This window comes from Camarhynchus parvulus, chromosome 3, assembly GCF_901933205.1.
Source record: "Camarhynchus parvulus chromosome 3, STF_HiC, whole genome shotgun sequence".
NCBI classification, from domain to species: Eukaryota; Metazoa; Chordata; class Aves; order Passeriformes; family Thraupidae; genus Camarhynchus; species Camarhynchus parvulus.
The window spans coordinates 39,396,140-39,423,111 of NC_044573.1; the positions used below are offsets into that span (position 1 = coordinate 39,396,140).

Consider the following 26,972-nt stretch of genomic DNA (forward strand, 5'->3'; position numbering starts at 1 on the left):
AGCACATGTACCTGAATAGTAATTGCAGTTTAGTTCTCTGTAGATTTTTGCTTGCAGAATTTGAATGGGGCACCAAGAAAGATGTGATGTTCTTAGTGCTGGATTTCGGTATTTTCTAGATGCAGTCATGCAGAATGTGCTTGCAAGGCAAACAGTGTTATCAATGCAGCTGAAAGAGATCAAAGCCTCTTGGACGGGGTGCAGATGAGGATTTCTGAAGGGAAACTTGTGTATTCTCTGCTGCTCCAGAGACTGAATAGTTTACAGAATGGGTAGTATGTAATACTCTTAAATATTGAAGTATGTAGTGTTTTGTGATGCATACAGGTGGGACAGGAGTTTTAACAGCCTATGGGTATTTGCTGGCTTGTGGGAGTAGTAGTTTGATCTCATTCATTGCTGTGCCCTACATATTGTGATAAATACTCTCATTATATCTGACACTTTAAAGCAGGGGTTTCCTTTCTCATGTGAGCATGGCTGTAGATTATGGCTCCTGGATATTATTGTTTTGTTTGCAGAAGCTTCTCAGATTCTTCAGGAAGTCCAGGTTTCCCTGCTGCAAATCCCATTGTACCACATTGCAAGCTTTTTCTGAGCTTCATGTACAGTGCAGTCTTTTTATCTCTTTCTACTTGTTTTCCATATTCCTTCTTGACTACTGTATTCTTGTGTAAGAAGAGTGGGATGATAGGCAGAAAGAGAGGTTTGGAGACAATGTTTTTTTGCAGGGATTTTCTTTGTTTTGGATTGCCAAAGTATTAAACATCTTTGCCTTCCATAATTATTAACACTTTTCACATGTGTATATAACCACTCTTTGTAATTGGAGAGGGGAGCTTGAGATGCTCTTCCCTCCATCTTTTACTTACTTGCATTTCTCTGTAGCATAACTTTAAATGAGTAATCTTGATTTTTACTGCTTACTGCTTTAAAGCAGAAATCCACCCTTGACAGTAAGTAACTGGGAACTGGATTTAAAGATCAAACTGTTTTGAGAAACCAGAGTCACTTTTGTGAAACCTCCTGGAAAACATTGGAGAGAATTTATATGATAACTTGTACCTCACATCTCCAGTTTTAAGTGTGATTTGGGTGCTCTGTGTGACTGACTTCATGATGTATTAAAGTTTGTTTGCTTCCTGCTTTTGTAGTGCTCCTTTTCATTTAATGATGGTCTGAGGTCCTCAAGGAGAATGTCAGAGGAGAGTGATAGCACTGAGAAGGCACATGTTTTCTAAGAATGTTTAATGGAAGCTTTTCACAAGATTTTGTAGAATTTTGAAGTAGTTTCACTTCATGAAAGTGTTTCAGATGTTTCATTCTGATCAAAAGCATCATTCTGATGCTTTTGTGTGTTTCTGTTTTTGTTTTCTGAAGACACACTTTTGGAACATTTGTTCCATTGGTTTTGAAGCAGTTACTGCCTGTCATTGACTTTATGCAAAAAGTCATAACTAGGGATTTGAAATGCTTCTATGAACTCTTTCCTTTGAGCCTAATGAAGAGGAGGTGCAGCTTACTTTTGTTTGTAAAACAGGGAAACAATGGTTAACTGGCAACTATTATGTAAGTTGAAACCTTTTGAGTAGGATATGTTTTTTGGAAACTACCATAACTTCATTTGATACCAATAAAAAGGAATAATTATGCTTTGTATTCAAGGAAAGTTGCCTTTATTATTTGAAAGGCTTAAAAAGCTGACTTATACTGTATGATCTTCGAAATATGTTTTGCAGTCTAGATGATCAGAATTAAATTTTTGTGAAAATTGACTGTACTTGTGTGGCTGAAGACTGGTCTGTATCCTTGCATTCCTACATGATCCGTGAACTTGTACAGCAGATACATAAAATACCAAACGCGATCGATAATAGTTTGCTTAAATTGCTTATCATGCATATAAACTGCTGAGAGGAATTTAGGAGTGTTCATACACTTAAGTAATCAGTCGCTCTTGAAATCCAGAAAACATTTTCGTTTCTTTTTAAGAAATGACAGTTCTTATCTTTGGAGAAAGATAGATAGTTTCAAGAGATTTGTAAGTGTTTTGGGGAGATTCCTTCGCTTACAAGAATATATCAGGGAATAATAGATACAGATGTATCTACCTGGTTTAGGACAAGCAATTTTTGTTCTTCAGCTTCTTTTCCTGACATGAGTTCATATGATAAACTGCAGTGAATGTGCCTAGCATTCTTGACAGAGAAATTCAGTTGTGAATGAGCTTGAGGGTGAACCACAAAACTCTGAAAAATAAACACTTTAATGCAGAGTTAGAGTGGAGAGTGGAAATTTAAGTGCAGTGCCTGCCTTGTTGTCTGAGTGTGAGGGGTGGCACCTGTTTCTGTGCAGTTGGGATTTATCTGTTAAGCACGTGGCTGCAAAGTTAAATGTGGCTTGAACTGCAGCTATACACACACACACAAACACGATATCAAAAAATAATGAAGACTAGAAGGGATTTTTTTTTTTGGTTTTTTGGTCTCCAATTTCCTGATTTTTTTGAAATGTGAAACAAATTACTTCCATGTCATCAAATACTTTTATTTAAATCTATAATAGCCCAAGCAACGCCCCAAGGTACAGTTTGGAATGTAATGGAAATTAAACATAAAAAGGACTTTTATATGGAGAAGTGATAGAAGATTGTGATGCTGTTGTGCAGTCTTTTTTTTTTTTAACAGAAAACTTTGGAGAAAGTAGAGGGGAGGGGACAAGGACATGGTTTCTGGGAACACAGCTTAAGAAGCTGCTGTAGAAGAAAGAGATTGGGGGGTAATGGACAGTCAGTGGTGACTGCATTCAGTTGTTTTTATATCCAGGTTGTCAAATGCCAATATTAGAAAAACACATTACTTCATTTTGGAAAATGAAAACAAAACTTGCTTATACAGACATTGTATCTTGAGAATTCAGAATACACTTTTGTCTCATCTGCTTTGTTAGTACCTGGAAGTAGAAATAAGTTGTAACTTGCAATATTATTGATATTACTAATATTAACAATAACAACAAACAACATGGTAGTTTAGAAAGCTTCCTGGATTGTTTTTTTACATCTTCTCTGAATGGATCTTTGCTCTTCAATCTGTACTGTGTTGTTAAAAAATCTGCAGATTAAAAGCATGGCTACTTGGCAGTAGAATGTGTCCTCAGTAAAATAATCTGCTATCCCTAAAAAAAAAAAAAAAAAAAACAACTTTGAAAAAAAGCTACTTGAATCTTATCTCATTATGTACTCACATGGTATATACTGCATGGAAAAGATTAGGAATGTGCTCATTTTTCTCTTTTAAAATTCTTGCTTCAGCAGTACCTTGAGATGGTGGTGGGGTGACATGGGGTCTCATTTAGAACATTTATTTCCCTTGTATAAAGGGAAATAAATGTTCTAAATGAGACATGATTGTGCTTCATGATACTTCTGCAGAAGGCTTATGTGTTGTCTTTTGCAATGATCAAACAAGTGGATTGAAACTTAAAATCGATTATAAAAATACTGTGGCTGTTTTGTGAAGCATCACAGTTAAGGAGTATTAGCAGGAGAGGCAACCATTTAAACCAAATCTTTACAAAAGTGTGCATGGAACGTGGCTTGGAATATTACCTGTGAGAATGCTCTGCTTTCTAGAGATCATGACATGCTTAGATTAATTTTTCTTGCAAAAAGTACAGAATTTTCCAAGCCAGTTGGAGATGCAGCATACCAGCCCTAGGAGGGCTTGGTAAAGCTAAAAGGGGTAAGTAGCCAAGTGCCTATACCTGCTGAGAGTTAAAGATGCTGTGCTGGAGGTACAGACCAAAAAGCATGCCAGCTATTGAGAGAAGTGTGAAAGGAAGCTGGCGTGACTGAACATCAGGCAAAGATAGTTACTAGAAAGCTGAAGTAGTATCAAAATGAGGAAAAAAGCTGAAGTAGTATCCAAATGAGGAAAATTATAAGGATGTAAAATCTGATAAGTAGAATATAAAAGCATGAGATGAAAAAAAAAATAAAAATTGCGGAATGCTTTCAAGGCAGCATTTGTTAAGAGAGAAAAAGGTAGGAAAGCAAGTTACTAGAACTAGGTAATCTTTATCCAATAACTGAAGTAAGTGAGAGATGAAGTAATTTTCTAAGTGGTCTGTAATGGCTCTGTTAGGTGGACACCTTCAGGTCGTTGGATGCAAATGCACTGTGAAACCAGTATTACAAAGGGTGTTCACTGGTGATGTTCTGTGTGTGAGGAAACTGCATTAACTTACAGAATTCATGGAGATGTGGTGTCTGTTACAATATCCTGTGGAAACGTCAACAGGACTTAGAAAAGAAGTTGTGCTTCAGACCTTTTGGAACTCATTGAAGGAGTTACCAAGAGCACATGTAAGGGAAGCTCCAGTTCACTATGATAGGTAGGATTTCCAGAAGTCATTTAGTAGCTTTCTGCATGAGAGGGCTAAGTCCTTGTATGGATAATTAGTTAATAATTTGATATATATAATTAAAGACAAGAAATGAAGTAGTCAGGATACTTTTGAGAGGTGAGTAGTAGCTGTTACAAAAATGTTCACAGCTGAAGAATTATACCCATGGTTGTATTAACTGCAGTTAAGTTCAGAGTGTATGTAGAGGTGGGAGTTAGCTGGAGTGAGGAATGTGGAAACTGTAACTTCTTGCAAGAAGGAACACTGGAAGGAACGCTGTATTGCTAAGTACAATACGTAGTTCTGTGGGAACAGCAGTGCAGGCTCAGAAAGATTAATTCTGTAAATTGTTCAGATAACAACAGAGAATAAAACACAATTGGCCATTGTCGAGGTCCATAGTGCATTTCATTGGACTGCTGTGTTGGTGTAGGCTTGGGAATATCCTGAGAAGAACAGTTCCTATTTCTGCATGTATCTAGGTGACACAGATGTTTGTCTAAGTGTAGGTTATTTGACTTCTTAATTCCTTTTTAAATATTCTTACTTTTTCATTTCTTTTTGCAAAGGTCTTCTGAATGATAGAGTAGCTTCAGTAAATATCTTGATTCTTTGCTGTTCAAAGAAGCATTGTAATGCGTGTCCGGTGATCAGTTGTAGTATTGGAAAGGGCTGTGCCTGGCATAAAATCTATCACTGTGCTTGACACCTAAGGATTTGCCTATTTCAAAGCCTCTGGAGAGTGAAGACAGGAGCAGTAATTATTAAACTGTAGAGTAAACTTGACAAAGTCAACTGGAGACTTGAATATCCTTGATTTCCCTTGAGTGCATGGCCCCATGATTGCTGGGATTTATGGAAGGGGCAAAAGTTGGCCAGGTGGAGACCACTGGGGAACTAACATTTGAATTTGGAGTTGTTGTTCAGACTGGTAGTGGAGTAGCATAAGCAGAGTATCCTCCTGAAGTTTGGTGTGCTGCTGTAGAGCACAGGCTCCAGTGGCAAAGGAAATCGCTTGAGGATGTGAAATTACAATAGTTTGAACAAATTGCCTTTGCAGTTGTAGTGTAGCCACCTGGCTGACAGCTGCAGTCCCTTTCTTCACCTCGTGTTGGTGCTGAAGCTTTTTTCCCCTCACAGAGTGCTTAGGGAGCTGTACCAAAGACTAACCTTTCTTAAAATAAAAACTACAAGCAAGTCAAATGGTTTAGCTTCCTTAAAAGGCTGCTTCTGGGACAAACATGCCACCATGAGACAGGAGTGCATGAAGGGGTAAAAACAGGAGAGAAAAGATGATCCTGTGAGTTCTGTGACAGCAAGCTGTTCTTATCAAGACACGCTGCTGTTCCTTGAGCATGCACTTTTACAGACTTGGGCTGCAGGGGCCTGTTCTCAGTTATTCTTCAAGATGTCTCTAGGTTTTAGAAAAGAGGTTTTATAAATTCTCCTGAATATAGCTGTAAATTTGAATACTTAGAAAGTTTCAAGTTCAGTATTTTCAGTAATAGATAGTCCTTAATTTCTTTTTGCAGGATAACTTTTCAAGTTTATAGTTTCCTGGTTTTTAATTCTACTATTATGAAAATTTTGAAAACCGGTGTAATACTTGGAGGTCTGATATTTTCATAATAAATTTGTAACAAATAATAAAAGAACTCTGAACCTTATAAGTATTAGCCAGCGCTCAGATTTGTATTTTTATTTCTTTACAGGATCTCGAGTTTCATGGAGTAATGAGATTCTACTTTCAAGACAAAGCAGCTGGAAATTTTGCAACAAAATGTATCCGTGTCTCTAGTACTGCCACAACTCAAGATGTCATAGAAACTCTTGCAGAGAAGTTTCGACCAGACATGCGAATGTTGTCATCCCCTAAATACTCACTTTATGAAGTACATGTCAGTGGAGGTTTGTATTTATCCATTAAGTCCTTCCTGCATCCTCACCACCATCATATCTACTCCCAGCCAAAGTATCTTTATATTTGTCCTCAGTTTCTGAACCACATTAGACTTGGGTTTTTTATTCTTAAATATGTTGCTATTAATTGTTTTTTGGGGAGTGGTTTTCAAAACTTAATTATACATACTAGGCCTGCAGTTAATGTAAGATTTGATTATGATCTGTAAAATGCTGTGATTGACATCCTGTTAGTTTGTTGACGTTTGTGAGAGAGTTGCTATTTTTAGGATTAGTAGGTAAAGACTAAATTTATAATGGCAGACTAGGATTGTTAAATGGACGGTTGAGAGTACACCTTCTGTTCTTTGACATTGTAGGCCTGTGATGGTAGCCTTGTAACTCATGTTCTTTTACTGCTGAACTGGGGGAAGTTCAGCTTAATATTGTTTGAAGCCACTGTGTTTCTTAAACAGATCCTCTGATGTTACCTGTGGAGAACTTGGATATCTAAATAGTCTTTGGTACTGCTAAAATTTGTCTGATTCAGATCAGAAGGTGATAGTGTGTGTGGTGGTGGTGGTGGTGGGGACAGATAAAGGAGAAACTATCTTTTGGTTGTGTTTTTTATTTTTGTGCTTCAGAAGTATACACAAGTGCTTGAACAATCTTAAATACTGCATTTGAACAACTGAAAATAATTTTTTTTTCTGCCTTAGATTTCTTTAAAAGTCTGTTAGTGCTGTACCTATAGTCAAAATGAAATTGTTTTCTTTGCGGAACAAGTTCCTCATTTTTAAAAGATGATTGGGGCATACAAGGTCAATAGGAGTGTTTCTTACTGAACAAAAATAACCAAAAAGACATAGTTGTTTTCCTGGGCATATGTACTGTCTCCTCCTTTTCAAAGGGAAAATCAAATGGCAAGACTTGCTTAAGTTTTTTAACCACTCTGTCACATGTTTTTCCATATACTTAAAATAGATGTAATACTCTAAATGAAATTTTGTCTTGGATCTGAATAATGTCGTGGGGGCTTTTGATTTGTTTTATTGTTCAAATTTTGTGATCTTGTTTATTTTTGTGCAGTCTTTTTAGGATAGTATTTCTCGGGCTGCAACCAGACTGTGGTCTACTTTAAAAAGTAAATTTAAAAGTAAATTTAAAATAAGAAAAATGAGTATTTACAAGGCCCAGGATGTTACAAAGTGCTTAACATTTCAACTCTAAATCTAACTTCCCCTCCAGAGTGGTAATGTTGTGTTCCAAGACTTAGTTCTGACAAAGGAGTTATGTGTGACTACTTTATGGGGACATTTGGCTTATGTAGATAGGTGGAACACTTGGGCTTGTTGATGGAAAGGGGACATGTAACTAATTCTACATTCCCAAGCTTGCTTTCTGTCCCTGTACTTAAGAGGGAAGCATCAACTGATGTGTTCTGTTAAGCAAACCTTTTGGTTTTATTAAAAGCTTAACTTACTTCAAACTATCTTTGCTCTTGAGATACCAAGTAATTGTTTCTGCTTTTCATTTTCTTGAAGAAGAAAGAAGATTAGATGTGGATGAGAAGCCTCTTGTTGTACAGTTAAACTGGAACAAAGATGATCGCGAGGGAAGGTTTGTCCTCAAGAATGAAAATGATACACTTCCTCCAAAGGTGAGTCTCTACAGAGCATGCTAGTGCTAACAGCAGTTTTGAAATCTCTGGGGTTTGGTTATATAGGAAAACATAACTTTGGCTTTTCTAGTTCCTGAAAACAACTGCTGCTCATGACCTTCAATATCTGGAGCAAGTATTTTTAAATACTTGAAGTGCATCTTTGCAACACAGCACTTTTGTTATCTTTTGATGGCTGGTGATGCTGTGATCCATGTAGCTGTCTAATACTGGAGCATGCCTAGAGAACTTAAAGCTTGCTTTGTTCTATTATGATGACTTGAAAAATACCTCAAATAGTATATGGTGCCACATACTAGGAGGTAATCCTGTCTCTTGCAAAGCTTTTAAAAGAGCATGCCAGGGGGAGTTAAAGAGCTAAAAATTATTACCTCCTTAGATAACATTCTGTTTCTTGAAAAAATGATGGAAGACTTTTTCCTTTTGTGCAGGGTTTTTTGATTTGGTTTGGTTTTGCTTTTTTGGTTTTTGATTATTTTTTTCTCTTACAAATGCAAAATGAATGAGCTGCCAACATCAACTGTACAAAAATTTGCTTTAATATTAGCAATTTAAACATTAAATTAGATTAGACTTTGGCTCCTGAAGTCATATAATTATATGTATTATATGTAGCTTGTTTGCCTGTAGCTATGGAAAACATGCTATTCAGTGTGGGCTATCTTAAGGCAAGTTTTTGATCTTGTGCTGAGCACTAAATTTCCTTTGCTTTTGGAACTAGAGCTTGTTAATTTTAGAAGTGCTTTGGGTATAGGGATGTGAGCCTGTACTGGGCATTTGACTACAGGATACATCCACGTTACAGGGCGGAAGGGAAAGTTAATGATGCCTTGCACTACATGTACCAACCCTGCTATTCCTATTAGTTGAATTAAGTGATTTGCAATCTTCCTTCTCTATGTTCTTTGCTTCCTGATAGAAATGAGAAAATCTGCATCTTCTTTCTCTCATGCTCTGTAATCTTTACAGAAGGCAAATGAGCCTAGGATTACAGGTATCTTGTGTATGCAAGGAGCAGGAATTGAAGAAGACAATGCTGGAATGACAACTTGGGAAAATATACCACTGGGGAAAAGTCTTCTGTAATGTTTTTCCTTCTGCAGTATTCTTATCTGGTGCTCCAACACAGTTGCCTTGAAAGCAGATTAAGCACAGCACTGTTACAGAGTATTTTTACTCAGAAGCAAAAATTTCTTTTGCAGCTTCAGTTAATCTTTTGAGGCCAAGTAGATAGCAGGCGTTATTCAAGTAAAAATCTGCAGTTTATTCACTTGGTTGGGTACAATTAGTTCATACGTTCTTGGGAACATGACATTATATTTGCCTTCTCTGTGTTTCCCTTGAGAACATTAGTCCCATTGCTGTGTAATGGAGTGTTGTTGTCTGGAGTGTTGGCTTTGGGTCGGTGATACTGTGTCTTAAACAGGTTCATCTGCAAAGTTAAAACTAATGCTAACTTTTCTTTGGATTGAAATTTATAGAAGCTGTTTTAAACTCATTTATTTCAGAAAGCTCAGAGTAATGGGCCTGAAAAACAAGAAAAAGAGGGAGTAATTCAGAATTTCAAGCGAACTCTCTCAAAAAAAGAAAAAAAGGAAAAAAAGAGGCGTGAAAAAGAGGCATTGCGACAAGCGTCAGATAAAGATGATAGACTTCTTCATGGGGATGATATGTAAGTGACTTTAACTTATTTTTTAAAACTTAAATGATAGTTGTTTTTAAGTGCAATTTGCAAAAGAAAAAGTGTGACTTGCAAACACATGCTAACTCAGCTTTCCCATGCTTTGCAGTATTGGAAATCATAATAAAGTTAGGAGTATGTAAAGTTTCTTTAATGTCTTTCCTCCTGTCCCTATGTTTAAGAGGTAGAAGACTTATTGTTTTCTTTAAAAACTAGCAGCTAGTAGTCCTTAAATTTATATCAGGTGAGCATGGGTATATGAACAGCATTAGCTGTAGCAAAAGTGAAATTCATGTAGCAACCATCTTACAATAACTTAAATGAGCTCCTGTGTCTATGAATCCTGTTGCTTTTTTATCCTATGTGAAATAATAAGGATGTATCTACTTTAAGCTCTTAATGACGTTCTTTTTATTTAAACTAACTTGGCAGTGAGAATTTTCGCCTTGCAGCTGAGGTTTACAAAGATATGCCTGAGACCAGCTTCACTCGCACAATATCCAATCCTGAGGTGGTTATGAAACGGCGACGACAGCAAAAACTAGAGAAGAGAATGCAGGAGTTTCGCAGTTCTGATGGCAGACCAGACTCAGGTAGTTGAAGTTCTTCTGGTTAAGTTATAAACATTTTACCAAGAGAATATTCTTAAGGCCAGCAACTCCTGTAAATTTGACTTTTGCCTTCTCCAACATTTTTTGCACATGGCTAGTTTATCTGGTGTGTAACTGAACAAAGGGTTTGTGAAGGTAGGATTCCACAGGGGGATGTTCCTTTGTGAGTGCAAGTCAAAGCCTTCAGTGGTGGGCAGATTGAGAGAGAGTGTGCTCATTGAGCTTGCTAACAGTAGTGCTAAACTGGGAAAAAGAAGGATGGACTTAGCCTGGCAAACTGAGGAGGCTGGCTGAGATAACTGACATTTCTTGTACTAAGAATGAGCTGAATGACCTGATAGAAAATTCAATCAGTAGCGTAAATAAAGGATGTAAAGGACTGATTGTTCTGCCTAAAGGATTCTGGTAGATCTTGTGAATAATAGTGATTAAGTATTTCTCATTCATGCAGTGGGGACATAACAGTGATTGTATATACACCATTAGAAAACAACAAATGAAGCTATGTTAGAACTGCTAAAATCTGAAATTATTCTCTGTTCATGGAAGAGTAGTGAAGAAAGAGTTAGAGGTGTAGAAAGCATTGTCTTGAAGGAAATCTTAAATGGGCTTGTTAAAGAAAGGGGAGGTCAGCACAGACTTCCTGACAAGATGGTAAAGGTCTGTCCATCAACCAGTCATTGACATTATTTCATTTTAACTTCATGTAATACTAAGCATGGTGAAACATTAGGAAAACACTTCATTAGATAAATTACAGAAATATCACTGGAGATTTTTACCAGTGGAGAGAGAAATCTATTTTGGGGATATTACATTATTTTTCTTTTATTAGTAGAGTAATGAAGTTATTTCTGAAAGGGTTGGTTCTTATATTCTGTTAGAAACATAATGAATTACTTCATGTCTGTCATTTTATTCTGTGGTTGCATTGTTAATTCCATTTGGTTTCCAAGGTGGGACGCTGAGAATTTATGCAGACAGTTTAAAACCAAATATACCGTACAAGACAATCCTGCTGTCTACTACAGATACTGCAGACTTTGCAGTTATTGAAGCACTGGAAAAATATGGCCTGGAAAAAGAAAATCCCAAGGATTATTGTATTGCTCGTGTAAGTTACTAAAACGCAATCTTCTCACATTTCATGTTTGATTGTTTTTTTTTTTTCTTGCAGTAGCTTCCAAGCTGAATAGAATGACTAAATTCCGCCCCCGCCCCAAATCTAACAGCCTCAGGAGTTGTGAAGTGACATATCAGGTTTTTTGTTTTTAAAACTTTAATCTTCCAGTTGTTTTGCTTGCTGTACAGGAAAACATTAATACTGAAAACGACATATTTCTTCATTGGGCACTTTTATGGGTTTTATACCACTAAATGTGCTGGTGATTCATAGATGTATAAGCTAATAGTTCATCCTGTGGATACCTAAATCTGTGCAAAAAACTATTTCCCTGAACTAAGAGTGTCCACTCTGAAGTGAAAGTGCTGAGGTGAGCTCCATTGTAAAAGGTCTGTGTTGTGTGCTGTTTCCTTAAACCTTGCAGTGGTAGCTGACCCTCGCTACAAATCAGAAAAGATTAAAGTGATACTCTTAATTTCAGAATTTAATTATTTTAGGAGTTCTAACCGAATTGCATAGAATTGTTATTTCTTAGAGATGTGGCTTTTATCAAAAAGTCCCATGGGCAGTACTGATTAAAGATTACAAACTTCTGACCGTGTTGTTTTCTCAGGGAGAACAGTGAGGCTTGAAAACAATATTTTTTGAGTCCAGTGTTTGATTACTTTTTTGGCTATGACTTGTCTAATAAACTTGCATTTTTGCTCCTTAAAATGTCAGAAAAATGGGAAAAAAGTTTGTTTCTTACAATACTGTGGTGATTTGGGAGAATCATGGGCTACAGCATAGACACTGAGACTAAATTTGGAAGATAGTTTTACTTCATTCTGCTTAGTTCAGACTCACGATGCCTGAAATAAAAAATTAAAAAATAAAAACATCTTTGAGTATTAGGAAATTTATTGGACTAATTGCAACTTTACCCAGGAAACTGTTGAAAGTTACTCTTTTTGTAATGGTGGTGTTCCCTCTTAGATCCTATTTTCTGATCTTGTGTGGGGATGTTTAATGTAGGAAATAGTCTGGGGAACCTTGCTTTGATCTTGGTGAAGGTTAATGAAGTCATTGCTGCAAAAGAAATTTTTTTTTATATTAGTTTTTTGGGAAGTACTTCTGGAAAATATTTTGTTTCCTGAGTAACACATCTTCGTACAATATGTCTGAACTGATGTCAGTTGTGTGCTTATGTTTACATTTGACATACAGGAGTGGTCTGCACTGACCAATAGCAGATCTGTTTCAGTAACTCTTAAGTATAGGAGACCTTATTTGCTCACAGTAAGTTGTTGTAGTTGGCTAAAATTTGCTTGGCCATCCTCTCCTGATACAGTGCTTGGCTTTTAATATGTTAATTCTTATTTTATTCATCAAGTTGCGTATTTTAAATCTAGATTTTAAAATCTGCTTTTTTCCTGATGTTTTATAAAGCTGCTTTCCTTGCTTGAAACATGAAAATACCCAAGAATTAGCCTGATGTGTCTTTAATCACTGTTGTCTTTTTTGGAAACTCAGAAACGCACCGCTAAATTTATCCAATGGCACTCCCTTTATACTGAAGTCTCACAGCTATTCTCTGTCCCTGGGTTGGCTTTTGCCCCTGTTCTTCTGGCACTTTATGGTACTCTGTGTTAGACAGGTCCTGCACATGTTCTTATTCTTTACATTTTGTTAAGTTCAGCTATTATCAGTGGGACATACAAGTTCAGTTTCTTACTGGTTGGGATTTTGAAACATTTTGTTCTCTTTGAGTGCCCAGTACAGTGTCTTCTCTGAAGATTTAAGCAGTTGACATTTACTTAATTATTAAGATGAATTTGAAGTTACAGGACAAGACCATTATAAGGCTGTATAAGTACCTGTAATAAAGATCGCTCCTGAAGTTTCAGTTGAAAGATAAACATTGTAAGACTTTTTCATAACATTTTTGACAACTTTTATTGTAAATGGCATTTTCCTATTGGTTGTCTGCTTTCATACATTGGTTTGCAGTGTATCAGGCTGTACCTTTATTCCAGGTTCCAAAGTGCTTTTCTGTGTAAGCAAGTAGACACCAGTTTGTTCCAATGTGTGTGTTTTGTTTGTTTCAGTTTGCTTGGTTTGAGTTTCCCTGAGTAATATGGGGTTCACTGCACTTCTCTGAAGATGTCAAATTAATTAGACAGTCTTCCAAGCTACCTGTGCATATTTGCTCGGGGCATTAGACTCCAGGCATGCAGCAAACCAGTTAACTCTTGAAAGCAGAATCTTGATTAGACTTTTGTTTCTAGCATGCACTTATTTTTTACTTGAGGGTAAGGCATAAATAACTTCTTGTAATGTCAAGCAAAAATATGCATTTAATGGTGAGTAGTTGTATTGGGTTTTTTTAAGAAGTAGTTGTTACAGACATAAGACATTAAGTATTTTAGCAAGATTCATTGGGGGTTTTGTAGGTTTTTTTTGTGGTGTTGTTGCTGTTGTTTTCTTAGGTTTTCTTTTTTTTTTGAGTTTTTTTTTTTGGTTTGTTTTAGTAGGGGCATGCATGGAGCCTGCATTCCCAGCTTGTAAGGAAAACTGTAGATTAATCATGATAAGCAGATATACTCAAATATACTATAGATATGAGGGTTTTTACTTAAACATTAAAATTACCGAAGAGCTTATTGAAGACCTGTTGCAGCATGGGGTGTTCTCATGTGAGACTTTTTTAAAGGATGGGTCTGATAATTTGATCTATAGTTATTATCACAGGAGGCTTAATACTCAAATACATGCCTTCTATTACTTGTTTATTCCAACAAATGTTATGAAAGTTAAGTCTGAAGTTGCTGAGGTCTTCATTTAAATTTCTTAGCTTGTATTTGCTGCATGTTTGACTGCATTTGGTTTTTCTTTGGTTTCCTTCCCAGCCCAGTATTGGTCAGGTCCTGGTATTGCATGTATTTCGTGCTTTGTCACTAGCTACCTTCTGTCTCAAGGGCTTTGGAATTTTAAGATTGTTGCTTCTTGAACATAGCTTGAAACACAGTGTTACCCTAATTATCCTGTATGTGTAATTGTTTTTAAAATCTGAGATGTGAAATAGAGCAGTTTGGCAGGATGAGGTTTGAGTATAGATGTGTTTCTGTTTCCCTCTGGTTTATACATTTTAATGTTTTCCTTCTTTTATAATATCTTGTCTATTTGAAAGTCTAATTAAAGATAATTTAATTAGTCCTATGTTTAGCCATGTTTTGCATAGAAAATGGTTTAGGGATTGCATACTTTTAATCTTAAATGTAGTTGTTTCCTGCCTGGAAGAAGATGAAAAGATGTTTGAGGTAGATCTGTGAGAACTTGGTTAACACAGAAATGGGTGTGGAAAGGAGGGAACAAATGATAGTGCAAAGTGTCTAGAGGGCTGCAGTGTAGTAGGATGCTGTAGCCAATGGCTACAGCACTTCAGAAGGTCTTACCTTGGTCATAGTTCAGAGATGGGAATAATTTGGGGTAGTTTGTTTAAAATAGAACTGTCTATGAATTTAAATAACATTATTAGGATTACAAGTGTGGGAGTACAACATATTTTATTTTTTCATTCAGCTTTGAAAGATCTGTCTTTAACAACTGTAATACTGCCTGTCATTGTTACTTGTTCTTGATCTCTGTGGGGAGCAGTAATGCATGAAATTACAGGCTGTGTCTCCCCTAAGATCAGATTTCATGAATCAAAGTTTCCCCCTTCCTCTGCCTTGTAAGGATGTAGCTGTAAAAGGTAGGAACAGTATGCAGTTCTGTTCCAAAAGTATTCTTGGTTTTGTTTCTTCCTTAGAACTAGGCAGCATGAAGGCAGTTGTGTGAAATGCTCCAGTTGTGCCCTTAGTCCCTTGTGTAGAACAGGTAAATTTTGGGTAAGACAAGGATGCAGCAGGTGTAACATAGTCTTTGCTGTGTCTTTTCTAAAGATATATATATGTTACGTATAGCAGAATGGCATTAGCAAAATGAAATGCTGATTCCAGTGTGTGAAATAATAATGGAGAGTTCAGTTTTGTTTTTTGACTATCATCTCCACAGATTTTTTTTTCTCTTAGCTGATGAGAAATTGAAATAACTTTTTTTACTGAAAGAAGATCTCGCATACTTTAAGTGTAACTTGCTGTTCTTTGCTTTTTAGACTTACTTGGTGTTCTAGGAAGTGCGATTTAACTGTAGCAAGAGGCGAGAGAGGAGTGTTAGAAAATCTTGGAAACAAAATACATTCCAAGTTACTGAATTCTTTGGCCTTATCTCTTGTTATAAATAACACATGCAAAAATTTATCAGAGAATATACCCTTGAATGTTCTAATTGTCCACTAAAGGCTCTGAAAACTGATAATTCTTTTTTAGGTCATGCTGCCTCCTGGTGCTCAGCATTCTGATGATAAAGGTGCTAAAGAAACTATTCTTGATGATGATGAGTGTCCACTGCAGATATTTAGGGAGTGGCCTAGTGATAAAGGTATGTCCAAAACCTTTTAAGATTATTTTTGTGCCTTGGGTTGTAATCTGTGTTGTGGAGCCCCTGTAAAGGAAGAAATTCTAACATGTATTTTAGTGTGTTTTGGTTTTGGACACTTAAAATACTAGGGAGTATTAGAGTTATTTACTGTTTCATTATGTAATTTAAACAGTATTATGTAATAATACGGTTTGTATTATTACACCATCAGGTGGTAGAAAGGTTTTCATTTTGTCCCAAATTTTCTAAATTATTCACTATACTGAAGTATGCTTTTGATCTGTGTGTAGTTATTTTTAAGTTAAAACTATTCTAAAGAAGTGACAGGAATTTAGTAAGCTGAAAGTAATCCTATGGGACACTTGGAGATTAATAGATGTTGGTTGTGTGCTTATGCAGTGGTAGTGTGACTCAAAGGATGTATTATACTGTGTTTTAGGAATACTGGTCTTTCAGTTGAAAAGGCGGCCTCCTGATTATGTCCCAAAGAAAACCAGGAAGATAGCTGATGGAAAACCATTGAAGGGGAAGGAAAGAGTTGACGGGTCTGGCTATGGCTCTTGCCTTCCTCCTGAGAAACTACCATACCTAGTAGAATTAAGCCCAGGTAAGAATTCTGACTATCTAATAAGCTAAATTACATTATTGTATAGTCATTTGGATTTTTCAAAAATAAGACATTCTTTGTAAGCACAAGGAGCTCTGTGTGGCAGGAAGTCTGTGCCACATGAGTTCTTCTGATGTCAGATTCTGAATTGGAGGTTACAGTTCTAAAGGTAGAGGTGCATGTTGCTGTAATATCAAAATCTTAGCAGCAAATGTTTGGAGTGGAAAAAAGGGAGAAATTATTTACTAAGCTTAGATCTGATTTTGTTTATGTTCACAAGTACATTGTAGCAGTGCCATACATGGAAAATCACATTTTTAACAGGACAAGAACATGAAGTTTTAAATCAAACTTAGATGTGAAACATTTTTCAGCCTATATAGAACCTTCTAATCGCTACCAAGCTGAGTTTTATTTTGGCATAATTGGAACTTGCTGGGCTTTGTGGTAATTTGCAGTTAGTTTTATGATCTAGGAACAGCTGGCATGATTGTGTATACACAGCTACTGATAAAACATACATGATTTATGCTCTTAATTTCTGTCATCCTCATGTTTATAGATTTGGATATGGACTTTTATTTTTGGTGATGGAGTTATATACAGCTCTTTTTCCTATTGAGTGTAGCCTGAGTACACTCAGATATTCAAGTAAATGTTACAGTTTGAAGTCTGGTTTGGTACCTTTTGGGAAGCAAGGTTGGAAATTGGTGCTGAAACCTTTGCTGGATCAGAACTGCAAAAAAAAAAAGTTAAATTTATGGTCAGATAGTGTGGGAATTTTTTTTTTTGGTTTGCTTTAAATCCAGATGAAATTATCAGTACACAGAATATATGAAATGTATTGTCATGTTCTGCAGATTGAAGTTCAGTTTCCATATTAATATTTTGAGTTCTTTTAATGGTACTGTTGATTTCTTTTCTTGTTCTCTTACTCTGTGGGATTTGGTGCTTTATCATTAAAATGTTGATCTCGGGCAGTGGCTCGAGATGCCCATTAACAGAGAGAGTAAACTCAGTCTGCAGTGTTGCAGGTGTCAGTGCTGTGTGCTGAGTTTCACACATTGCCAGTGGGACTGACCTGTTGTTCATGTTCTTCTTCTAACAGCTTGTTATCACTTCTCTAAACAATAAGGATGGTTTCATTCAGTAGCTTTGTAGTACTGATGTCTTTATATTCTGCACAGTTTCTAAAATTGAAAGAGTTTAATGAACTTCATCCTTATAAATTGAATAGGTGTTGTCTGGCTACAGTTTCACCCTTTCCTATCTTTTCTTTTCTTGCCCTCCTCCGCATGTTCTGCATGGTATCTGTCCTGCTGGTGCTGCCTTCACCTGGGTCCTCTGCATGTGTTTCTAACCCCAGGGAGAAGGAATCACTTTGCCTACTACAACTATCACACTTACGAAGGTAACGCTATATTTGATACTGTTCTCTCATTAGCCACTAAAAACTTCTCCGACTATAAATCTTGAGTTTCTTTATGACAAATGAAGGACTGTGTTATTTATCTTAAGGGTTTTTTTCCAAGAGATTGCTTCTGTGATGTAGTTATCTATTTTGTTAGTTACCATTTAATTATTTTAATTGTTTGTTAGTTGCCATTTAATTATTTTAATTATTTGATTGGTGAACAAACATCAACTGGGTCATGAATATGCTGTTACCCAAAGAGTTCAACCTTCCAGCTACAGTTAACAGATAAATTTCAGAGGGTGGTTTACAAGCAATGTTGTAGTAGAACTAAAAGTTCTTCGATCCATCTGCTTGTGAATTCATAGTTAAAATGGTTATTAGGTAAATGGCTTGGAACTTAGCTGTCCTTTTGAGTATTTGACTGTGTTGATACAGTAGATGAAGTCTGTGATGATTTTTATGGGAAATAGTGTTTTGACTCCTGGCAAAATTACTTCGCTTTCTACTCTGTGGTATTCCATAGCATCCTTTGTTGTTTCTGCTGCCTGGTTTGTCTGACATTAGTGGTGTATGTCAAAGATTTAGCACTTCAGACAGTAGAGACTTGTTCACTTTTTGTAGTGCTCAAAATTGATAGCCTAATGTACAAATCATTATGGATCTTTAATTCTCCTTACAGTTTAGAGTAATGTGCAGAGATGTTCTGGTTTGACTGATTAAACAAGACTACAAAGCCATTCTCTTTTCATTGTGAAATGTCTGCCAAAATATTTTTTTATTTTATTACTTTTTTCCCCTGTTTCCTCACTTTATTTTTTAGACTGCTGTAGAAGAACTACGTGTGGTTGTCAGTGCTGCTCACCCTTTCCTTTACGCTTGGGGAGTGCAGTACTGGGGTTTAAAGAACTGTATTCAAACTTGTGTCCAGTGCTCCATTATGTAAATTGAATTCGGACTTCCATTTTGTTAACGTTGTTATTCCAGAGAGCAGAAAGGTTTCATAGAGTGTGCTGAACTAAAAATCATGGATGGGCTCTGCAGGAACACTTGACCATTAACTAGGAAGATTGAAATTTGGTTGCATGTCACTGAAGAAAAAAAAAGATAGCTTTTTAAATTTTTATCTCAGTGTGTGAAAAAGAGGACTTCATACTCTAGAGTCAGACTGTGTCTTTGGAAAAAAAGCACTTTAGAATACTTTTATTTTTTATAGAAATAACTCCAGTAGAAATGTCCTCCTGTCAAAACAGAGGCTGTTTATATTTTTGCAGAAGAACCTAGCAGACTCACTTTCATGCCCTGTGCAATTGCACAAATTCATGAAGTTTGCTAGTGAAGTATGTCCAGTTTTTCCATTTCTCCATAGCTGCTGATGTTGCTGTTTGTACGACTTTTAATTGACTGAAGATTAGATTCTCTGTGGTAGAGGATGCACTTCAGTAGCTTGTGGCTGTACATGTGGCAGTCAGCAATTGTCTCTGTATCCAAGTCAAGTGAATGAAACAGTAAACTGAGATGAATCTGATAGTAATAGAAACAGACTGGGTAGACTGAAATGACATTCAGCAGCACTCTGAATAGCTGATTCTGTCTGTACTATCTGTGAATATGGCTTTTGATGAGTTCAGGAATGTTAATAACTTCAGTTGTACAATCATAATATTTAAAGGCTGAGAAAAATGGCAAACCTCCATATTTTCAGATGTGAGCCTCAGATCCTACAAACCTGAATTTAAAATTACAAAGGATACATAAAAAATAAAAAGGCAACCCCATAAGGCTTTTTTCCTTGCTTCATGACAAAAAAAGAGCACCGTTGAGCTGTAGAACAAATAGCAGTGGGAGATGTGGAGGACATGGAGGTATAGCAACTTGGACAGAAGAGTTGCAGAAGGTTGGAGAAATGGAAAGCCTTGACCAGGGTGCTTTCCTGGCCAAGCTTCTTTCTGAGAACAGAACTGTAGTGTGTGTAACACTTCTGCACATGAGTTTGTTGTCTGTTACAAAAAAAAAGTTTACTATTGGCTTTTTCTGCTGGAAGTGCATATCTTGTCTGAAATTTAAGAGTAGAATTATCTCCTGAATTCAACATGGTGTTTCAGATCTGCCCAACCATCTCCTAAGCGTATTAGTGTTTAAACACTTAGTAGTTAGGAACTTGTAGAGGAAATATGCTTTAAAAGTGTAGACTTAAACTAATTTTATATCAATAGGTAAAGTCCATTGTGTGACCATTTTTGTTCAACTTTGGGCTTACTTGTTTTCTGTGAGCTGATCGTCATCATTTGTTTTGGTCTGTGCTAAGTCAGTACTATTTCCCAGCATTGTTTCAAGCATTGGACCAGTGAAATCAATTGAAGTTATAAATTTCAAAGTGGTGTAGGATTCACCTTTTGGTGGTGAAGTAACACATTTAAAATATATATCCATGAATAGCGCCCTGTCTTGTTTTTTTTTTTTTATTGTTTAAAAAATATGTGTTTGTGTTATAAACCACTGACTTGATGTCCTTACAGTGATTATTCACTTTTGTTCACTGCAGGCTTTTTTTATAACATTACTATTTAAAGTGTGAATGGTGACTCTTAAGTGCATAAATCAAGTGATGAAATTTGTTTGTAGTGCATAATTTTCTAAGATCAGTCTTTGTGGACTCTTGTGGCCTGGCTTTCACCATAGATATAGCAGAATATCTATCCTGCTGCAGTGAGTTATAAGGGATACATTCCAAATACCGTTCAGGTGAGGTTCCAGCTGTTGGAAAACAAGAAATATGCTTTACACTGTAATATCACACAACCATCCTTCCCTCCTGCGTCCCTCCCCTAGAATAAAAAGGCCTTTCATTCATCATTCTTAGGAGTTGTTGTAATTATCTTCAAGATTAAGATACCTTTTACTGTAGAAATTGGCTTTTAATACTGATAGAGTACAACAAATAACCCAAATAACTCTGAATAACTCCTTAAAATTTTCTCCTTTTTGTGGAGGAAAAAATTGCATTTGTGTCTAGTGCTGTGGTTTTAATACAAGATGTTCTGGGAGTTTACAACTAGATTTGTAGAGCTTCTGTTTATATTCTTTCACCTAAAAATTTGAAGATAACTTGTAGTCTACTGCAGACAGTATCAATGTGTGTGCCATGGCTTTAATAATATTCTCTATTGCTTTTTTGGAAATGACTTAAAATCATTGTTCATTTCCACAGCTAAGACATTCTTTGTCTTGCAGCCTGTCTTTTACTTTGCTTTGGAGAAGAGATTGGAGAGTAGTTAGAAATGACAGTATTATTTCAGCTTCCGCTCATATTTAAAGTTGTAGGGTTTTCTGGGAAGTGGGGAGGATTTATATGTATGACAAAACCCATTTGTGTTAGCCTGTGAAGGCACCAGCTAATTTTGGCACACTTTGTATGTCCAGCATTTTTCTGAGGGAAGTAGGAAGTTGGACTTCATTTTTTACCTAATTTTCTGTGAGATGAAAAGATAGGTCAATGGAACTATAAAGATAAGGCCAGAAGTGCCAAAGTCCTGTATATTAAGACTAAATATCATAGGTGAACATTTTGTAGGATTGTCTTTTAATATTGCTCTAGTTCAGTATCTGATGAATTAGAAACAGTTTGGTATGTGGATCACTTGGCAGCAGATATTGCTGATAATGTGTACTTTAGTAAGATCAGTAGATGCTATTAATGTGGGATCTGGAGGTGTTTTATTTCCTTTATCTTCTAAACCCATACTGGTATACCCATATAAAATCTTAGAGATTTACAAAAACTGTTGCATTGCTTAAAGTACTAAGGAAATAGAAAAGGTTTTTCACAGTATGTTCAGAATAGTAGTTCTTGATTACTTTATTCTTTGCATTTGTAGTAAACAGCTGCTCCGAGTAGGCTTTCTCTACTTTCAGGGTTCTTACATTATGAGGAACAACCAAGTTCCCTACAATCTTGAAAGAATGTCGCTTGGGTTTTCTTTTTTTGTAAACATTGCTATTCTGACTAAGTTGCAGTAAATGTAGAAATACTGTGTGACTATTTGAACTTTATTAACTTAGAAATTAATATTTGTCACTTGCTGTACAGATGGTTCTGACTCCAGAGATAAGCCAAAGCTCTATCGTCTACAATTAAGTGTCACTGAAGTTGGAACTGAAAAATTTGATGACAATTCCATTCAGGTATGGAAAAAAGCAGACTCGTACGACAGTACTGATTTGATCTCTGCTGTATTATATGTCATTGTGGAGTTTTAATAAAATATGCTGTAAATATGCTTCAAAGTTTGAAGGGTAAAATATTGCTGAAATTTTGTATTAATGGTAATATTTATCTGTTTTAATTTAGTTGCACTCTTGATTTAAGAGAAGGGTTGTATTATTTTAAGTCAAATTTTTATTTTTTAAGGGGTTTTCTTTTTTGTAATTGGATCAAAAAGTGCATATCAGTGTTACTGTAACTGCTTAATGGCTTTCAAGTCCTAGTCTCAATCCCGTTGAGGTAGGATTTTTTAAGAGTATAAGACAAGCATATTTGTATGAAGTTCATGCCAGGGAGTTTCTTACAGTAGCCTGGGTCCATGTCAGTGCATTTAGTTGATTTATAATTAATTGCACTGTGAGATTGCATATAAAACAGCAAGTGGAAGAAAACAGCATGTGACCAAAACAGTGAAAAGTTTTTCATTAAGGGATGTGTGCTGCACGTGTTAGTTAAATATGTTTTATTATTCTTGTTGCATTGAAAAATGAAGTGAAACTCGCTGATTTTAGTACCAGTGATCTCTGTAAATGCATAATCAAATTTAAATAACCAGTCTGTAAATAGGCGTAACTACGTCTTAGTCTTTGGTTTTTTTATTTCTGCTGCAGTATAATTAAATTTATTCTATGTTAATTAATTTTATTCCCAGTTATTTGGTCCAGGAATTCAGCCTCATCACTGTGACCTCACTAATATGGATGGAGTTGTCACTGTAACCCCGAGAAGCATTGATGCTGAAACCTATGTGGAAGGTCAGCGTATTTCAGAAACCACCATGTTGCAAAGTGGAATGAAGGTTCAATTTGGGTCTTCTCATGTATTTAAGTTTGTGGATCCTACTCAGGACCATATTATTTCCAAAAGATCTACTGATGCAAGTCTTATGGTCAAAGGTCCAAGACACAAAACTGGGTGAGTAAAATTTATTTTCATCCTATTGAGGTTAGAAGGAGAGCCTTGGGAAAAAATACATAATGAAAGCCTTATAAATGGCCAGGGACTAGTGTGTGAACTCATTTAAGTGTTAAGTATATAATTTTAATACTTGAGCTCCACCTTGTGATTTTATGTAGGATTAGCAAGTGTCTTTTTATTTATGAAGTATTCAAAGAAGTTTTCCTCATGCTCACTTCTGTTTGAAAAACACTATAATGCCTTATTTTCATGTATTTCATAGTTTGTCCAAGCTCCAGAAAAAGTCAAGAAGTTGCTGAATGTTTTCAGAGAGTCTGGTTTTTGTTTTTTCTCAGATAATAACTTTCAAAATTCCACTAAAAGGATTTGGAAGTGAAGCAATCATGAAATGAGACTGTTAAGATAGGGAACTATATGTCTCAATATAACAACCACTTTTTTTAGTGTGATTACTCATCCACTGGTTTCTGTGTTGCAAGGACTGACAGTCCAGAAGTCTACCCTGTTGTTTCTCATTCATATTTTTGATAGATGCATAATAAAAACACTGATCATGGATATTGTGACTCATAGGGGTTCAGGTGATTTTGTTCAATGGCTATAGAAATACTCAGAAGAAACAAAATCAGTTTGTATAGCAGGGGAAAAAGCAACATCCTATTTTCCATCTTCTCTGAGTCCAACTGAGGCTACTATTGTTAATATACACATTATTCTATAATGTTATTTAGAAAAGTAACAAATTGGCTTGGAGATGAATGAAAGTAGATACCTAGGAAAAGAAGTTTATCTCCTGGATTAATATAGATGTATGCTTTAAGCATTTTTATTTTTTCTCCACAGTGTTTTCTCATGGAAGGACACTGTGCTTTTTGTAGGCCCTGTCTGCAGGAAGACCTCCAGCCATGTGGCTGTCATGTAATATTCTTGCTTAAATCTTGAGTTCATCCTGCATTTAGCCTGCAGATCAATAGATAAGTGCTCTTGCAGATTTACAGTCAACTGGAAAGCACTGTATTACTGCAGAGCTTTAACTGGACAATAAAATCTATGGCAAAGGGCTGTTGCAGCTTAAACAATCAATTTTTTTTTAATCTGTAGAATAAGGAGATAGTAATATGCATTACTAGGATTTATGAGTTATTTACATTATGTTGTACATTTAATACTAAAGACCTGAGTAAAAAATTGTAGCTAGTCTATTGTAGTGAATGCAATGTGTATTTATATTTTCTCACTTGGCTGGGAAGAAATTAGCTATGAATCTGGTTTTGCAAATGAAATTGTCTGTATAAATATTTTTAGGTTTTATTGATATGAAGAACTAATAGAGTATTTAAAAAAAGTTAATATTAACTGGACTCATGGTATAAACCTTGAATTTTAATTTACTAATTTTAGTTACTCTGTTCCTTGTTTATTAAATGTTGAACAGTATAATCTCTAAAACATACTGGAAATGTTATCTTGCTTGTAGAGCTGTCCAGGAAACCACATTTGATCTGGAGGGAGATATTCACAGTGGAACAGCATTACCAGCAAGCAAGGTATTGTATTATGGCTAAGCTAGCAATAAATAACAGCATGTGTAAGTTAAATCAAAATTACAACAGCAGTACTATTTGGGGAAGTGTAGCAAATTCATCAGTCTCCCCAGCTGTTTTTCCTTGTGGATGGGCTCAGATATTATATGCATTGTTATTTTAGAATTGGTTTATTTTTTTTTCCCAAAACCCTTTTGTTTACACTTGTATTGGCATTGGGGATGCATCTCAAGGATAGTAACATTTTTTAGAAAGGGAAACTCTCCAAACCTGAAGTAGTGTCTACTCAAATTGACTTCTGGAAAGCAGATTACCTGCAGGTAGAGATTCTTGTTAGAACTGGTACATTGTTACCTTGTGTGTGTAGCATATGGCTGTTGTCATTTGTGATGGGGTAAATAAATGTTTTATATAAAATGTGAAAGGGTGTTCAATTTTAATTTAACTAGGCTTTTAAAGTTTAATGGATGTGACTTTAGGCTTCAATAGAGCTCCTGTACACACATTGACTAAACAAACTGTCTCTGCAGTCATAATTATAAACATTTTATGAGGTGATAATCTTTTCATGCTTTCTTTCTGCACTTTCTGTTAATAGATTTTGTGTCAGAATTGCATTTTCCAAGAGCAAACAAAGAGTAAATGCCACAATGGTTAATGCCTTACTTGCTATGATCACACACCTCAGATGAAATGAGAGAATGAATTATTTCAGCAGTATGAAATGGAGTAATCTTCCCAGAACTGCAATCCCTTTTATGTTTTATTTCTCCTATTACACAGCTGAAATACTTGTAACTATTTAGTGATATTAATGCAGCAGTGTAGGTATTAATAACTCTGATAGCTTTTGAATGTAATTTAGTCTTACTTGTTTTCTTACCACAATCTTTTGATTCAGTTTCTCTACTTTCTTTGTACTGTCGGGTAGTGCTTTTATCTTATATGTGTTCTCACCTACTTCTGATAGGAATTTTAGTGATATTTTAAAAGGAAGAACAGAAACTTTGTTAACTAATAAAATGTCTTAAAATTTCTCAGAATAAAAGTTTCTGGCTTTATTATATAGTTTATTTCATATCCTATTCACAGTCATTAGAAAAATACTTCTAGAGGACTTGGGGATTAATGGGAAAATTTAGTTTCTTTTTCAGTTGTGCTGTTTGAGACTGTGTACGTCATCTTGTTAAAGCACTGATGAATCACTCATTTTCTAATATTTGCTCTCTTCTAAGTATGCTTTTCTGTTTGGAAAAGGGGTGACAGTAAGTTTAATGAAAGGTCTCTGAGATGTAGTGGTGAAAAGTGATTTGGTTCAATCTCTGCATTGAGATGCACTTGTTGGCAGGTTATCCTATGTTGAAACAAATTATTTAGTCCTAGAAATTTCTTACGAAATGTTGAAACACTTTCTATTTTACTGATGTCTTGTTTTCTACTCTTTATGCTGAAAAAATTTGCTATTTATTTTACTGCTTAAAGCAGCGTATTTGTCCCATTCCTGATAGGGTTTGATTGAATTAGAAATCATAAATTAAAAGCTTCGTATTAGGGAGCATGGACACCAAAAGAAAACAAATCAAATGTTATATAGAATTGCCCCTTCTTATCTTGGAAATGTACTGCCTGCCAGATCAGACTTTCCTTAAGATCAGGATAAATTATGTTACAGATCAGTAGTGCAAACACATGGGACTATTGCAGAAGCAGAGAGGGGGAGCATGACCAGTTTTAAATTTGTAAATACATTTAACTTTGTCTCTTACTTTAGTAAGTAAGATTGATTCCCAACTCATTCTTACTTTGTATTGTAGCTATGCAACTTTTGATTAAAGATGTTTGCAAGCTGCATTATAAATTCTAGCAGTGCATTAACAAAGAGCTGCTCCTAGCTGGCCGTTGTTGTCTGTGGAATTGGAAGCAGGCTCTTTAGTGCTTCACTGTGGTGAAAACGCCCGCTGAGCTGTCGCTCTCTGTGCCATACTCCCTTCTTCTGTTTCCCCATCTGTTTTCAAGCCTCAGACCTCAGCTTCATTTTAGTGCTGCTAGGCACAAATACTGGCTCATGCAGTGCTTGCATGCTAAGCACCTGTTCTGCTGTTTTGAATTAGAGCACCAGCAGGCTGGACGGTGACAGGGCATCATCCGCATCCAGCACAGCCGAGCGAGGAATGGTGAAGCCAATGATTAGGATAGACCAGCAGGATTACCGCCGACAGGACAGCAGGTAGGAAACGTGGGATCCGTCACTGCTCAGAATCGAAAAAAATTGATTTATTTTTCCAGTGGATCAAGTGCTGTGTTAAAGTATTTTAAATTATCTGGTTTTCCATATGGAGAATGAGATCTCTTTCCAAAAAAG

At 35.9% G+C, this 26,972-nt stretch overlaps 1 protein-coding gene across 17 annotated transcripts in view; it reads left to right on the forward strand.

The window, feature by feature from the left end:
- Positions 1–26,972, forward strand: part of AFDN (afadin, adherens junction formation factor) — a 115,653-nt gene that overhangs the window by 28,021 nt on the left and 60,660 nt on the right. For 10 of the 17 annotated variants that reach the window (XM_030944706.1, XM_030944707.1, XM_030944708.1 and 7 more), the window contains exons 2-13: positions 6,120–6,315; positions 7,851–7,966; positions 9,496–9,659; positions 10,101–10,261; positions 11,236–11,393; positions 15,752–15,863; positions 16,303–16,470; positions 17,837–17,881; positions 21,975–22,069; positions 22,801–23,063; positions 24,544–24,613; positions 26,722–26,837. In XM_030944706.1, coding sequence (XP_030800566.1) covers positions 6,120–6,315; positions 7,851–7,966; positions 9,496–9,659; positions 10,101–10,261; positions 11,236–11,393; positions 15,752–15,863; positions 16,303–16,470; positions 17,837–17,881; positions 21,975–22,069; positions 22,801–23,063; positions 24,544–24,613; positions 26,722–26,837 — 1,664 coding nt within the window. The remainder of the gene's footprint in view (positions 1–6,119; positions 6,316–7,850; positions 7,967–9,495; positions 9,660–10,100; positions 10,262–11,235; positions 11,394–15,751; positions 15,864–16,302; positions 16,471–17,836; positions 17,882–21,974; positions 22,070–22,800; positions 23,064–24,543; positions 24,614–26,721; positions 26,838–26,972) is intronic. The other 7 variants (XM_030944709.1, XM_030944716.1, XM_030944714.1 and 4 more) reach the window with 3 other exon arrangements.